This window comes from Thermoascus crustaceus, assembly GCF_041956765.1.
Source record: "Thermoascus crustaceus strain CBS 181.67 unplaced genomic scaffold VTN00scaffold_12, whole genome shotgun sequence".
NCBI classification, from domain to species: Eukaryota; Fungi; Ascomycota; class Eurotiomycetes; order Eurotiales; family Thermoascaceae; genus Thermoascus; species Thermoascus crustaceus.
This window is the reverse complement of record NW_027192538.1, coordinates 350,441-366,220: the sequence shown is the minus strand read 5'-3', so window position 1 is coordinate 366,220 and position 15,780 is coordinate 350,441. Positions and strand designations below refer to the sequence as shown.

At 52.8% G+C, this 15,780-nt stretch overlaps 6 protein-coding genes across 6 annotated transcripts; 1 reads left to right on the top strand and 5 right to left on the bottom strand.

The window, feature by feature from the left end:
* Positions 1–753: 753 nt before the first annotated feature.
* On the bottom strand, positions 754–3,354 carry VTN00DRAFT_3160 (uncharacterized protein; the record flags this gene model as incomplete). Its single annotated transcript, XM_069429447.1, has 1 exon — positions 754–3,354. The coding sequence occupies one exon, from the start codon at positions 3,352–3,354 to the stop codon at positions 754–756; it is 2,601 nt and encodes an 866-aa protein (XP_069283153.1).
* A 428-nt stretch (positions 3,355–3,782) lies between these two features.
* Positions 3,783–5,504, bottom strand: VTN00DRAFT_3159 (uncharacterized protein; the record flags this gene model as incomplete). The annotated part of the gene is made up of 1 exon (XM_069429445.1): positions 3,783–5,504. One exon carries the CDS (start codon positions 5,502–5,504, stop codon positions 3,783–3,785), a length of 1,722 nt encoding a protein of 573 aa, XP_069283152.1.
* A 269-nt stretch (positions 5,505–5,773) lies between these two features.
* On the bottom strand, positions 5,774–6,910 carry VTN00DRAFT_3158 (uncharacterized protein; the record flags this gene model as incomplete). The annotated part of the gene is made up of 2 exons (XM_069429444.1): positions 5,774–6,321; positions 6,385–6,910. The coding sequence occupies 2 exons, from the start codon at positions 6,908–6,910 to the stop codon at positions 5,774–5,776; spliced, it is 1,074 nt and encodes a 357-aa protein (XP_069283151.1).
* A 1,038-nt stretch (positions 6,911–7,948) lies between these two features.
* On the bottom strand, positions 7,949–9,454 carry VTN00DRAFT_3157 (uncharacterized protein; the record flags this gene model as incomplete). Its single annotated transcript, XM_069429443.1, has 2 exons — positions 7,949–8,843; positions 9,030–9,454. The coding sequence occupies 2 exons, from the start codon at positions 9,452–9,454 to the stop codon at positions 7,949–7,951; spliced, it is 1,320 nt and encodes a 439-aa protein (XP_069283150.1).
* Positions 9,455–10,668: 1,214 nt separating this feature from the next.
* On the top strand, positions 10,669–12,010 carry VTN00DRAFT_3156 (uncharacterized protein; the record flags this gene model as incomplete). Its single annotated transcript, XM_069429442.1, has 2 exons — positions 10,669–11,072; positions 11,188–12,010. The coding sequence occupies 2 exons, from the start codon at positions 10,669–10,671 to the stop codon at positions 12,008–12,010; spliced, it is 1,227 nt and encodes a 408-aa protein (XP_069283149.1).
* A 262-nt stretch (positions 12,011–12,272) lies between these two features.
* Positions 12,273–12,579, bottom strand: VTN00DRAFT_3155 (uncharacterized protein; the record flags this gene model as incomplete). Its single annotated transcript, XM_069429441.1, has 2 exons — positions 12,273–12,498; positions 12,551–12,579. The coding sequence occupies 2 exons, from the start codon at positions 12,577–12,579 to the stop codon at positions 12,273–12,275; spliced, it is 255 nt and encodes an 84-aa protein (XP_069283148.1).
* Between the last annotated feature and the right edge of the window lie 3,201 nt (positions 12,580–15,780).

Here is a 15,780-nt window from a genome sequence, read left to right as displayed (position 1 = left end):
GTACCTAACTTACCCAGCTGTGATCTGTACAGCAAAACGCTTTCCGCTCCAGCATTCGAGTAGCTTCTGCCGGTGACGCTGTTTATTGGTGGGGTTCCCCGGCGGGGTTCCCGACCTGATCTCATAGATCGAGCTAGGTACACAGCCTAGCCTTCCTTGTCTCTCTATCAACCTAGGCTATCCACAATTTTTTTTGCACAAAGGAATCAATATTGTTCTGAACAAATAATCTAGATAGAAGATAGTTTGGTTAATGAAGCAGCATGTGTACCTAGATAGATAGAAATGCAAATAGACCATTTTGATACCTTAACCCGTCAACGATGCTCGACTGAAATGCAATATTGAACAGAAAAGCAGAAGGCAGAAACAACAACAGGGAATCTCCAGCTAAGGTACTAGAAACCATGAAATAGAAACAAACCCGACGCCCAGCCTGATAACACCGGTACATGTTAAGAAAATAAAAAGAAGCCGAAGGAGATACTTAAACTGAAGCCCTGGTAACTGATAGATAGATAGTCCATACTCCATCCCCGATCCCCACGTCCAGTGCCAGTGCCCTTGCCCATTCGCTAAGTAAATGCCCCTTTTGACGCTAGAAAAAGAAAATGAGGAAAAGCAAACCTCAGAACACAGCACAAGAGGCATTTTCATACACAGATCAGAATGGAAATGGAAGAAGGCGCTTGCTGTCCTTTTGGAAAATCCCAGGCAATGTTCACAGAAATCCACCCATGAATTTTGTCCCTCCTATTCAGGACTGGAGCTCGAATTCTCTCCAGCGGCGACATCCACGTCCGGATTGTCAGGATAGCGATCGTCGTTGTGATCGTTATGATGCTCAAATTGGTCATGCGCGTCATCTACGTCCCTATTCTGAACGATCCAGTCAAAGAACTGGCCCGCGAATTCAGCGACCTCGTTCGCCAACTTTCGCTCCAATATATCTTCCAACGCCTCCATGTCCTTTTTCCACTTTTCCTCCTTGTTTACCCGCACCTCCTCTGCCCGGCGACATGTCCCATCCCGCTCACGCAGTTTCAGACAGTTCGGGCAAAGGTAGTTGACCTCGCAGTAGGAGCAATTGCAGGGAGGATTGCTGTTGACACAGTCCTGGCACACGTTGATCGAACAACTCGTGCATTCCCTTAGAACGCCTGTACAGCGTTGGCGCTGGTCGCCAACGGCACGATATTGAGGACAAAAGAAGGATTGGCAGCCTTGCCATTTAGGAAGTTCGGGTGCGGTGTCGAAGAATAAGGACACAGGGGACGAAGAGCGCGAGTGGTTAGAATTGGTCGGCGAGTCGCTATGAGTGAGACGACGATCACGCAGCGCAGGATGGATGAACTGCTGCGGATCTGGGGAATGCGTATCCACCAAGCCATCAGCTATGTGGTCACCCGCGACGCTACTCGCTGCGGAATCATGTCTGTTCATGACAGAGGTATTATCTTGAGGCCCTGGTCGAGACGCAAACCCTGGCGCACTGCCAGAGCGAAACATGCTCGAACCACTGAAGTGACTTCCTAAATTACCGGACCCTGGAGCAGATTTGTTCTGTAATGCCATCTTCTCCAACGCAAGGTCCCTGTACCCACATATTCGCAAACGAAGACCACGTAAATCATGCTCCATACATAGGGGCTTTGAACAACTCTTGCAGTGTACTTTCCACTGCGGAGATTCATAGCATTCCTGGCACAGATTTCGGGGACAGCTTGACACTGGACGACCCGGGGGTCCCAGCAACCACCTCATCATTTCGACATGCCCAGCCTCAAGCGAGTAGTCAGGCTGTCTAGGGTCGCCATAAGCATATCTTGGGAAGGTCTTGCTCCATTCATCCGTCGAGTACTCAGGATCCTCCCAGCCCTGTCCCCGTGGCAGAGGCGCTGCTCGAACGACATCGACATCGCGACTCGCTGTTCCGATGCTAATTCCACCCCCGCCAGAGAATATCGGTTCAGTGCAGCACCAATGGAACTTGAGAGTAGGGTAGTGGGGAGGTGGCATGGGGTTCGCTGTGTTGGGTAATGCGGGATCCAAAGGGGGTTCCTGCATGACGCATGGCGAAATCGTGGCACCGGGCGCCCACCAGAATGTCTCAGGTGCGACACCATTAACTGTCTTCGGTTTACTTCGAGGATACGGCCGGTCGTATGCACAACTGGCACACAACGTCTTTCTGCATCCGACACAGTGCATTAGAACGCTGCACTGCTCGCACCTCTCGGAAATATCCTCGAAACAGGAGTCACACTTGATGTTCTCCACAAAGCGTCTGTGGCTTTGACGCAGATGAGCAGGGACCGTCTTCCCTTCTCCGAACTCCCTTCCCTCTCCCGTTCCAAGAGGCTCCCCATAGCACCCAGTTTCATCATGTTCCCATAATTTACCATCACGTTTAGTCACATGTTCAGGGTTGTCGGTCACAGGACCAATCCAGTTCTTGGACCTCCACAACCTGTCAAATACAACCCAGACTTCCGGAGCACCCTGTGGAACCCTCATAGAAACGTAACCTCTTCTGCGGAAGCATCGACCAGCTGGCGTCGTACACCACGCGGTGTCAGTCCAAATCCCCAACTTGTGACACAGGTTCACCAGCTCGTGCGTGGGCTCAGAGTCGGAATCCTTTCGAAGCAGTGAGGAGGAAAGGTATGGTCGTCGTCGGTGATGACGGCATCGGTAGGTGTAGAGGCTCTTCAGAGCAAGCTGCTTCGTAGCAGGGGAGCGGCCGATGTTCTTCTCCATGTCGACGTCGTATTGCAGCCCAAACATGGTGAGATACGGGATGATGTGGTATTTGAGGGAGACATTCTTGCAACCGCGGACGGAGAGATGCTCCAGTGTTTCCCGCCGCGAGTGTAGAACGGTCGAGATGAGGATCTGCCCAGACACGGCAGTGTTATCCAGCTCCAAGCTCTTGAGACATGGGCTGAAAGGTATCACAACGGTCATCAATAGCTGGTCAAGGGCATAGGGACGGGATTGTCGTAGGGTATCGGGATCTGGACTGCCCGCAATCAAGGGTCGGGTCTGAGTGCCGGAGGGATAGAGGAGGCGAAACGACAGGTATTTCCATGCGGTCGGGTAGGATCTGAGGAAGGTTCGGAGGTAATGAGATGTGTGATACAGGCGGAAAATGGTATCGGTGGGAGATTGGAGGAGCAGAGACTCGAGGATGGGCGCATGGGTTGAGATCACTCGTTCGAAGGTCGAGAGAGGGCGGTGGACGGGGATGACGGGCTGCTCCGCTGCTGTCCCTATCAATGATTGCACCTGCACACAGCCTCTGGCAGGACCCCCAGCTTCGTGTCTGCCGACCAGGTCGTGGTCGAGAGACATGATGGCCGTCTCACGTTGGTCGATCGGTCGGAGGGCGGCGCAGGGACGGAGGAGAGGGCGGGAGACGGTGAGCAGGTATCATAGGGAGTAGAAGTCCCAAAGGTGATGGAGGAGGAGGAAAAAGCCCATCGAGGCGCGAGATCTGCCGGGCTGTATCGCGCAGGATGACAACGCGAGGTTGTGGGACATGGACAACCCACGTTGAGCTGCAGGTCGCTTTTGACAAGACAAGATCGAGACGCCGAGTCTGGGCCCGTTTGCGTCATGTGATAGGTCGCTCCGGGCCATGATCTGCTGTGAAGTCCCGTATGGTCGTCGGCCTATGCCTTCTGGTACTATTCACTGGACGCATGGACAGCATGTTGTATTCATGTGGTATCTTTTTGCATGGTACTGTTTTTATGTTCTTGCTCCCGCAGGGTACTACGTCAACGTCTCTCTACGGAATCCCCAACAGTGTATCCCCTTGCAATCCCCTTGCGCCCTTCCACCACAAGCGTGCTATCGTCCGAGCCATCTTCATCGTACCTTATCTCAAAATCGCTGCCCAACCCCTTCCACGTCCGCTGCGACCGCAGGAACTCCGCTCCGGGTGATACCGTCCCGCCGATCATAGCCAAATCCCCCTTTGCTCGTTTAGCCAGTGCTCTGGCGGCCGCTGGACTTCTGGCAGACTGTGTACCACTAGAGGCATATGCGGCGAAATCCTGCATTGGACGTGTATTGGAGACGTATCGACCCATCCGCAGGTCGAATTCCGGCGGCGCGGATTCTGGTTCCGAGGTGTCATCATCGTCCGCCAATTGGTCTGTGTTATCACCAACGCCATCCGTCACGCCCTCCTGCTGACTTTCCTCGTTGCTCTTCTCTGCTTGCGCAGCGTTAAGGATAGTCTGGTAGTCGCTTCTCCAAGCACCTGTCCAGACGCGGTCCATATCTCCTTTAAGCGCGAGCTCCAGCTCGAACGGGGTGATGACGGGCTTCCAGAAGTCCTTGCTGTCGACGAGCGAGCTCTCCCAGCAGCCGATCACCACCCAACCTCCGATCTCACTGAAGTTGGCGACCTTGGCTGCGTTCAGCTTTCCGACGACGAACATGTAGCTCTTCTTGCCCGCCGCAGCGATCTGCTCTTTCACGTGGTCAACGATGTGAAGGTAATTCTTCACGCTTAGAGTGTTGATGAGAATCCCGAAAATCGGGACCGTGCTCAACTTCGTCAGGAGGGCGTAGCGACGTCGCAGAGCCGCCGCAGTGGATGCGGGCAACGGCTTAACATCTCCGTTTGACGACTGCTGGTCTGTGGGATAGATATGAATAGCGGCGACCCGGGAAGAAAGAGTGAGGAGCAGTGCTGTTGGCGGATCTGAGATATGGAAGAGCTGCCAGTGTTTCAACGAATCCGGATCGTCTCTCACTGATTCTGGGACTGTTCTGTTCGGTATAGCGGATGACGGATCTCGGACCACTTCAGTTACAAACAGGTTGCTGTAACCCTCCTTGACCAGTCGGTCATGTACCGACGGGACATGATCTGAGTAGGTCACATCGGCAGCAAGGATGACTTTTGCCGTCGTGTCCGGATATGTCTCTTTGAACGCCTTGACAAGGGGCTCTAGAGGTAGTGACTTATGTGTAAATACATATATCACTGGTAGCCTTGCTGTAGGAGACAGGCAGGCACGTCCATAGTGCACGACGACATCCGCGTTGACATGCTCTGCGGCGACTTCGTCGACACAGCATGTCCCATACGAGGTGTCTGCCAAGATGTACAATCTGGGTTCCTGCTCTGGGGCATCGTCAACGCTCAGCTGCGATGCGGGACCTGTCAGATCGTCCGACCCCTCCGCACTCTGCGTCCAGTTAGCGTGGCCGTTGGTATAAGAAACATCTCTCTTCTGGAGACCACGACTCAGAAGCTGGAAGACTCGTGGTGCGTCCGGGAGCATCTCATCCGGAAATTGCAGGGCGATCCTCTTCCATCGTCCCTGTCGAATCTCTTTTATAGTGCGCTCAATATCATAGGTGATGGAGAGCTCTTCGTCCGAAAGTGCGCTGCTTGCATCTTTGGAAGCGACAGGCGCAGTGGCGTCCAGAAGGTGTGTATCTGGCGTTGATAATATAGGCGCCGCCTCCATTGCCTCCGCCATTGTGAACAATACTCGTGGTTGTTCTAGCTACAATGCCCCAATGTGGCGGTGGTTTTCTAATTTTCACATTATCACGGCTGCGCGGTTGGCCCCTCCCGACCCCCGCGGTTTGTCAGCCAATCGCGCCAATCGCGATACAAACCGAAGCCGGCATCAACCATGAACTCATATCAGGACAGTCGCATCAGGACGCTAACATCTGCCCCCGGAGGGGCCTTACAGTGTCATCACATTTGGTATCTGAGTTACATCAGGAAATATACACTTATTTACAGATCTGCGCGAGCAGGCTCGCCAGCCCACACTCTCCGGATCAGCTCGCGGATAGGCTCCCTCTCGATGGCCCTCGGGTTCCAGTATGGGTTGCTCACTGCGATGTCTGCAGCCTTGTCGATGTCTTCCTCCTTCATTCCAAAGTCCTTCAGACCCCTCTTGACCTTGAGTTTCTCCAGCAAGACATTCAATCCGTGGATAGCGTCGCCGTTGCTCTCGGGCAGCGCCTCCGCCAGCTTCTTCATCGCCTCGGGGATCTTGGGAGCGTTGTAGGAGATGGCGTGAGGCAGGACGGCAGTGTGAGTCTCTGCGTGTGGGAGGTTAAAGCTGCCACCAAGGGTGTGGCACAGCTTGTGGTGGATGGACATGCCAACGCTGCCCAGGCAGGTTCCACAGAGCCAGGCTCCGTACAGGGCGGAGGATCTGGCGGATTGCGACGAGGGGTTCTCAACGATCTCCGGAAGGGCAGCAGCCAGTGCTCTGGTTCCCTCCACGGCCATCATGTTGATGATAGGGTTCGTATTGCGGGCATAGAGCGCCTCGACTACAGAGATCAGGATGTCAGTTTCCACACGTTCTCTCTCATAACCGGGTCATGATATCTTACCGGCGTGGGCAATGGCATTCACACCACTGGTGGCACTCATAGCAGTCGGCAGAGTCATGGTAAGATCGACATCATAGATGACCGTCCCGGGCAGGATCTTAGGATCGCTCCGAGTCTTCTTCAGACCATCCGCAGTCTCACCCAGAATAGGAGTCATCTCACTACCGGCATAAGTCGTCGGGATACAGATATGCGGCATGCCCGTCCGGATGCTGATCGCCTTCCCCAGACCGATGGTGCTCCCTCCTCCGATGGAGATGACCGAGTCGGCGCCCTGCGCCTTCGCGTACTCGAGCGCCTTGTCGGTGATGTGGGTGGGCGTGTGCATCGTCGCCTCGGTGAAGAGGCCCGCGACCTTGCCCTTCAGGACATTCTTCACGTCCTCCGCCTGGCTGACCTGCTGGGGAGTCGACAGCACCAGCGGCGCGGACAGGTTGAGCCGGGCGATCTCGTCGGGGAGCTTCTGGAGGGTGCCGCTGCCGAAGACAACTCGGCCGGGGTTGGCGTTGTATTCGAAGGTATCCATCTGTGTCTTTTGCTGCTGCTGTCTAGTCCAAGTCGTTGTAGTTTTAGTCGTAGGTATAGAAGAAAGGTACCTCGTACTCGTAGTAAAGAATCTCGGACGCAGCACCGACAAGTAGCAGCCCGAGCAATAATAATAAGCACAGCTCCTCCGGATCCCCAATTGCAACCTCATAGCCAAATGCCAACCCAGGGCTTTGCTTTGCTTTTCCTCCCCGAGAGCTCCCCCACCGGCCTGGTCCATTGACCGAGCTTAAAACGTCATTGGGGGGAGCTCGCACAGGGGGGGGGGGCAAACTGGCAAAGGGTTTTGCCGTTCTTGGTCCAGCGGGGCCTCCCCACGACGGTTTGAATGTTCGGCAGTGGTGAGCTGGTCCAGATCCGACATCCCCTCAACGTTTCTGTATTGTACATGGTCCATTGATGTCCGAGGCATTGCAGGCTATGCTTCCGGTTATGTCTGTATATGTTATCGATAATACAGAGTTGATAACTGATACCTTTTTCACCTGGGAATCTGCTTCGAAATTCTGCTGTACTTGCTACCCCGCCATGGACCCCGCTATCGCCATTAGCAATTGCTTAATCAGCATCCTAATTTCCAGTAGTTAACTTAACTATAGAGACAGAATCCGTTTCATTAACCAAACAGGCTATTTGCTTTTCCAAGGGACTTGTTTCTTAACTGGTTTGGAAGTCTTGACTTCAGCGGTGAGGAAGGAAGAAGAGATTATTATTTCAATACTTATACAAAGAGACTCATTTTCATATTTACAAGGTCCTCACCTCGTCCTGACGATCCAAACTTGTTCAAAGAAGTATCTCAAAGTACAGTACATATAGAGTACATATATTACTATCCAATCCAAATCGAAGAAGGGATAAAATAAGAGCCCGAAGCTTGGCACACGTCTGAGAAGTGACAAAAAGACTCTCCCCAAAACACTAACGCTATGCGATGAACTCTTTTTTCTTACCCTTTCTCTTCTCAGATACAGGTATCAGTACAGTATACAATCCGCCTTTTCGAGCCTCCTCTATCTTAGTCAAGGTCCTTAAAGGCTCCCGTAATATGCTGTCCTCCAGAGCGGTCTTTGCCCTTTGCGCGCTTCCTCTTCCGGCGTTTCTTTGAGCCTTGTCTGTCGTCATCATCGCTGTCGTCCATGTCGCTGTCGCTGTCGTCGTCATCGTCGCTGTCCATGAAGCGTTTGGTTCCCGCGGCTTCTGCCTCTTCGCTGGCCTCTGCTTCGTGCCAGACCTTGACCACCTGGCCGCCTCCGCTGACCATTCTTCCCTCGACATCGAAGCCGAGGCCGACGACACCCTCGACCTCGTCATGGGTGACTTTGGAGACGACCTTGTTGGGGCCTATCCTGACAAACTCGACGCGTCCGTCTGCGAGACCGACGGCGATCATTTTGCCCATTCCAAGCTGATCCGGGACGAGAGCCAGAGTCTCGAGGGCCTCCCCACCGCCGGTTCCGCGATCGACAATGATCCTCTCGTCCTGGTCATCCCATGCACCTTTCTCCCACAGGGTCAGGACACCGCTGCCACCGCCCACGATGACTTTCTCGCCTCGGCTGGTCCCGCTGGAGCTCAAGCCCCCGATGTATACTGAGCTGATCAATTCTTCTTCCTGGTCTTCGCTCCGTACCATGACTCCACGGCGCAGATCGGTCACGGCAAGTGTAGTTCCACCAGTAGTCACCCACTGCTTGCTAAAACCAGACGTGCTCGTTTCCGACGGCGGAAGTGGGGTGAGGGAGGAGACATAGTCATCGTGGGGGTGGTGCGTCTGCTGCGGTCTTGCAGAGACCTTGGAGTAAGGTGTGCGCAGGTCGTAGAGGTGGAGCGCACTTGAATCCGTCGCGAGGATGAGAGTCTGAGGGGACAGGGCGTGGATGACGGTTGGCGCGTCGACTTCCGATCCGGATCTAAAGTTGGAAAAAGACGACAGACCAAGATCAGCAATGTACTAGACATGGGAACGATGATAGTGGAACAGCGACCGAAAGACCCAATCCGCTAAGAAACAGCTCCGCAGACACTGGAAGCGGTGTCACGTCTTGAGCCGCGCAATTAAGACAAAGAGCGAAGGGGGAAAAAAATCCACAACATACCCATCCTTTGGCGGCGGGATCGCAATCTTGTTCTCAACGACACCGGTCTCCGTCTTCGCGGCTTTGACTATCCCGTCCGTCCCCGCGGAGTACAGTGTCTCCCCGTCAATTCCAAAAGCCAGACATCTGCAGCTCCCCTTGTGCCTCCTGGTCTTCCACATTGTATCTATATGGCCAGTTCCATTCGAGGAAGACGCCCTGGAAGCTCCATCGTCGTCGTCGTCGCCGCTCGACGGAAGCCGAAAGGTCTGGACATGTCCGGAGGAGAGACCGACGGAGACAATTGACTCGGAGGGGTGGATGGCCTGCGCGAAGAGATCCGAGCTCAGCGGGAAGGTGCAGACCGTGTCGAACATGGCGGGCTGCTGGAAGCGAAAGCTGAGGGTGGAGCGCGAAGCTGTCGCTGCAAGGCGGATCACTGGCATCTTTTGCGATGCGATGCGCTGCGCTGCGAGCAAAGCTGGGGCGGTGCGGGCCGACGGATCTTCCGAGCTGCTGGGTTCCGCCGGAAGACGAGATCAATAGAGCCAAGTACGACCTGTTTTGAAGATAACCTTTCAAGAGAAACGTCCTTTTTCTTGAAAACTGCCTGTATTTCCATCATATGAAAGCAAGAAGTTTCATTGATAAAAAATCAGGTCACTTGCGGGGGACCGTCCAACCCACCATGGTTCTTTGAAGTCAAACGGCGTTTCCAAGGTCGTTCTTCACGAAACCTACATTCACGTCATTTTCTTAAAGTTTAGTATTGTTTTTTGTGCCATGAGCGGTACTTATTCATTCCCAGCATGAGGCTTCGGCTGACCACTGCCATGAATCAGCGAATTCACGCCATGCTAGCAGGTGTCCCCTAGTATGTACAGTATTCGTTCTAGACCGTCCAGCAACCTATTCCTAACAGGTCATCTACCTGGTAATATCCTGGTAATATGTTTTGAGTGTAGCTCACGGCTTGGTTGGTTGTAGGAGGCCCTTGCTTCTCGTATTCCGTGTAATGCATAGCAGCTGCAGCTATTAGCTATTTCCGGATAAGTTGGCCATGCCTAGGAGGTATCAGCCGACTGGTCAATATGGCGCTCTTGCAGACAGTGGCTTTCAAGTAGTTTTTTTTTTTTTTTTTTTTTTTTTTTTTTGGCCAGGAATCATAAGGAGGGGGGGGGCAAGAGACACTTCAGGAGGCTCCTGGTGGAAATATACAACTCGAAAACTTCCATCAGAAATGGGGAAAACAGATTCCGGAAGCAGCATTCCTCAATGCTGGTTCAGCCAAAACACATGAAGTACTCTTTTGATTCCTGGGTTTAAAATACAACGATGGTCCTGCTTGTCACTGGGAAGAGTTTCTGATAAGGAGCACGATAAGAAGCACATGCCGATGGAACGGCAAAGACTCTCCCGTCCCGAGACGCGGCCCACGGGTTCGGCGAAACCTTGACGGCCGGTCCCACGCATCTGCTGTCCCGAGGTCCGTTATCTTGTACTACGGTCCGTACCATCACCGTCAGGCTGTCAACACACTCCGGGGGGCCTGGCTGACTGTGAGAAGAGACCCTGCATTTCTTCGTTATAAAGTCTTTCCTTCTTCATTTTTGTGTTCGCAGTCTACTACTGTACTGTACAACATAAACATAAACTGACTATGGCGTGGCTCAACCAGACGGCAGATTTCCTGTCGGACTCCCTCGCCAATCCACAGACCAGAATTCCCCTCCTTGCCGCCACAGGGGCGTCGTTCACTTTGGGTCTCTGTCTCCGCAGTCTTTTCTCGAAGCAAGAATCGCCTCGCCTGTTACCTTCTCCACGGACTACTCTGCTACCCGCCTTGTCTGATAGTGAGAAGGACGCCCTTCCCCTGCCGCTTGACGTCCTCCCAGGGGCGCGTGATGTCTCGACGCCCTATGGTTCCATCAGGGTATACGAATGGGGCCCTGAGGATGGACCCAAAGTGCTCTTTGTCCATGGGATCACCACGCCCTGTGTTGCCCTAGGCGGGATCGCGCATGCCATGGCCGATAAGGGGTGTCGGGTTATGCTCTTCGATCTGTATGTAGACTTTCTGTTTTCTGTTTCTCTATTTGCTATCGCCCTGTTTCAATATGTTCCTACATATTACTTTCCCCCTGTATTGTCAGGGCTGACTCTGTGCGTTCCCCTCCAGCTTCGGAAGGGGATATTCCGACTCGCCCTCCGATCTCCCGCAAGATAACCGCCTCTTCACGACCCAGATCCTCCTCGCGTTGAACTCATCGCCTCTGTCCTGGACGGGTGCTGGGTCTGGCCGATTCTGCCTTGTCGGCTACTCTCTTGGCGGCGGGATCGCAGCTGCATTTGCATCCTATTTCCCCGACCTGCTGTCATCCCTGGTGCTGCTGGCCCCCGCGGGTCTGATCCGCGACTCGCAGATTAGCTTCCAGTCTCGACTTCTGTACTCCAATGGGCTGGTCCCAGAGAACGTTCTTAGTTTCCTGGTGGGGCGTCGTCTCCGCGCGGGTCCCCTGATTACCCCCAAGCCCAAGAACGAGAAGGTCAGCGCAGCGGACGCCATTACCGAAGAGCTTCCCACGCAAGGACAAGCCAACGTCCAGCTCCTGTCCAGGGCGTACCCGAATGTGACCGTCCCGGCCGCTGTGAAGTGGCAGGTGCAGAACCACATTGGCTTCGTTGGGGCGTTCATGTCAAGCATGCGTCATGGTCCGATTCTGAAGCAGAGGCAGCTCGAGGCCTGGAAACGCCTCGGGAAGATCCTGACTGCCCAGAAGAGCCTCTCCCCTGAGGAACAGCAGGCCAAGGGTCTCAGGAACGGCAAGGTGCTCGTGCTTTGCGGTAACCACGACAGTATCATCGTCAGGGAAGAGCTTGTGGAGGATGCCACGGCGGCTTTGGAAGGTAACGTTGAATTCAAGTACTTCGATGCGGGACACGAATTCCCAAGCACGAAGTACGATGAAGTGGCCCAGCGTATTTTGGATTTTTGGGGATGATTAGACTTGGCATTTGGCTTCTTCAATTTGCCCTTTGTTCTTTTCTCAAGAAGTCTTATAGATTTTACAGGTCCACGCGGATGCCTGTCTTCCTTGAAGTTGCAAGAGATAATATTTCTGATTACAATGTCTATACCCAAATACCCATTGAATAACGACATGTCCATATCCCAGATACCTGCGCCCTCCTTTCCATTCGGGGTATTTACGCCCTTTGCCCGCTGCCCTGATAATGTACCCAAGAGCGACCGTACACCAGAAATCACTTCCTCATTACCTCGTTGATTTCGTTTATCTGTCTTTGCACCCGTTCTTTATGGGAGTCCCGGCCTTGCATCCGTGCTTGAAGAAAGTACGACTCATCACTGGCGGGAGTCTGGCGATATCTCCCCATACCGACGCGGCTCCCAGCGTCAGGGACATGAGCCAGGTTTTCAGGTTTCAGGCCTCCAGTTGCGCCGTTGGCGGTGCTGCGATGGATACTCAAGCTGTCAACGTATGGAGCAAATTGACATAAGACATGGTGGGCTGGGTTCGTACTTTGAGAACTGGTTACCCGTCTGAGACATGATCAGGTTCGCTGCTGCGCTATCTATCTTTGGCTCTTCAGGATGAGAGGGCCGTCGCGACAGCGAGAGAGATGTAGGGACGTCACCAAGTGAGGAATGTCGAAGATTAGGATGGCAGACACTGACGATATGCAAAGGGAGCAGCGATAAAAGTCCAGAATATGAAAAGCAGGGTAGAGTGTGATCACCCAATAAGTTTCGTGAGGATCTGATGGTCAAGATAAATGCTTGTCTCAACAGTTCAAGATTCTGAGCTGTGTTCTGTCAGGAAAAAGAGAGTAGAGGATTCGCAAGTGTGATCCAGCCTTTTTTGTACTTCAACAGAGCATTCGCCAGCTGCTCGTATATCCAACTATTAGAGGTGGGAAACGAGAACTTGCTAGGCAATCAGCTGCATACCGCACGACCGCCACGGAATACCAACACCGGCATATAAAAACGGGCCCAGGACGCGATTCTCAGCCGAGGATCATCAACCAATAATAGACCAGATCTTAGGGCGGAAAGAACATTGGTGTTCCAAGGCTCGCAATTGGATCCATTCCACGACGCTGCTTGCAGCTTGAGGACCTCGGATCTATTGGTCTGATTTCGTTGGAGGTAAGTGACATACGGAGGCCCACCCAAGGCAGGCAAAGGCTGATCGAAGCCTTTGCCCCAACTGTCGGGAGTTCTCTCCGTGGCTCGCCCCAGCAACGACAAAGGAGGGCGAGTTGAAACGTACTATAGCTCCACAGTTCGACAGGTGAGTGTCTAGACTCTACAAGGCTGGCGATCATGTCAGATTCCCGGGGCTGACGATGGCGGCTCATCGACGCCGCAATTCGTGGCGCTTCGGCCCGCTCTGGATCCTTCCTCCACCCCACGTTTGGGACCCACCGGGATCCACCCCACCGTTCAACCAGGCAGGAACAAAACGGCAAAGGGATTGTCTGCAATCCTTCCCACTCCAGATGATGATCGCGACTGCAAGGGCGCCTTGTCGTTGCCTGGGACTCTTAGCAGTCATGTCATCCGGTTCCTTCGACCGGTTCTAGACCGTTGGTCTCGACACAGACGGGTTCACCATCTTCCACTAGGTATTCATTATTCCCATTTAGCTCGGTTATCTGCCACTGCACCCTGATTATTGATACTCCTCAATATGCCCAGGAGGGTTTGTTTCTAGATGCAATGGGATCGTCTATGATACGTATCCTTTAGGCGCACCTCGCGGAGAAGAGTCTTGCCGATCTACTCTGTCATCTGGCCTGTTTAATCGGAGCAAACCATTGTTCACGCGACCGACGCCCTGATAACTAAGCTCTATGTAATTTTTATAGACGCCATTCGACTTTGTCTGGACTTCTTTCCCGGTGACCCTGACTCGAAGACACACTTGCACCCTCGATTATGTAACTAGATGGACCGAGTCTAGACCCTACGCATATCATACATTGATCGCCAGGCAGCCGATGAAAATGGTTAACCGCACACGCATATTAATTTCCGGGTGCCCAGGTGTACACGGTGTAGATCAAGCACCTGTTAAACCTTGTCGAGGCTGTCGAAACTCGAGTGGGACGATGAATGGAGATGAATGCTTCGCAGGCTGTGGGTTGTTCGTTTTCGCGTTTTCCTCCATCCTTTGACAGTTTCGCAGGTAAGTATGTACTAGCTTTCGATCCAACCGGGAACTAACTCGCGATCGGGCTCCCTCGACATTTCCTCTATATGCTTAGGTAGGTATAGTTTGCAGGTAGGCAGAATCCATTCCTGTACAGGAACAATACGTTCTGCGCAGAGATCGACAATCTACACCGCTGTCTTTCTGACAGGCCAGCAAAACGAACCAGCCCTGCTTACTAAGGAGGTGGTACTTACCTTGTTAATTTCTGTTCACCAGATACGCTCACTCTTAAGATTGAACTGAAGAAAAAGCAATAACGCCACAAGAACGGTGCATGCTTCGAGAACAATGCGTAACGTACCTACCTCCCACTGTAGCCTTATGTGCGCAGACCATACTCGAATACTTGGTTCATTAACAATAATCTGCAATCCCAGCAAGCCACAAAGACAACAGTTTCCCATCCGGGCAGGCGATCAGGTCGATCAGCGGGGGTGGCTGGGACGTAATCTCCGCGAATCAGTACTTATCTGGCGGAGCTACCAGGCAGCGCTGTCATCGACTTTTCTAGACCTGGATCGACCTGGACTCTCTCCGTCAACTGTGCTGCTTTTCATTTTATTAAAGTTAACCGATATTGTGCGAAATGACGATTGCGCTTTCATTTCAGCCGCAATTGGATTGGGAACCGGCAATGCCCAAATTTTGAGGTCGTATTTCGATTGATCTCTTTCAACGCCATGATCTACCTGGTAGGTTTTAGAGATTGATACAAATAGGGATGGCTGTGGCTGGTGCTGGTGCTGGTGCTGGTGATGGTGCTGGTGATGGTGCTGTTGTACACATGCTAGAATCCCCAATCATCGTACATGTTATCTTGTTCCTTGGCTCACAGAGACACATAGTTACTTGAAATTAGCGTATCCTAGTAAGTATTGAACAGTTTGCTTTACATCTTCCCCCTCTCTTTCTTTTCCCAAACAACTCCCAATCGTGCGGTGTGGTCTGATCAGCGACGGCTGCACAGCCCATGCCATACCTACCTACCTAAGGTACCGACCCGGACACAGCACGGGCAGCACAGCACAGCCACAAAGATACCTAGATACCTATTAATCCCTGCAACAATCAAACAAACAGACGACCCTCGAGTTAGGTATATCCATTGCACTGGCCATAGCCTCTGCCTGCGGCTCCTGCATAGGTATGTGTACGTACGAAGAGTCGATGAGGTTCTAGAACACCAGGCCCTCCAAAATTAATGATTTCCCGGGCGGTGGGGCGGAGAGATAGAGCTCTAGAACCGTGCGCGGATAGGTGTCATCCGTAAGAGGAAAGGCGGAGGGAATATCGTTATCAAAGTACATATCTACTTAACCTAGGTATCTACCTACCGCGTCCTGCGTACTGCGTATGTCGGTGTTTTTAGTTTAGCTTAGTATGGTTACAAGAGACTCAAGCTCAGCTCAAGCTCGAGTTCTGGGTAGATTAGGTATGCACCATGTACATGCATGCGGTGCGGTGCATACAGCCTCACTGCACACACACACACACACACACACACACACACACACACACACACACACACACAC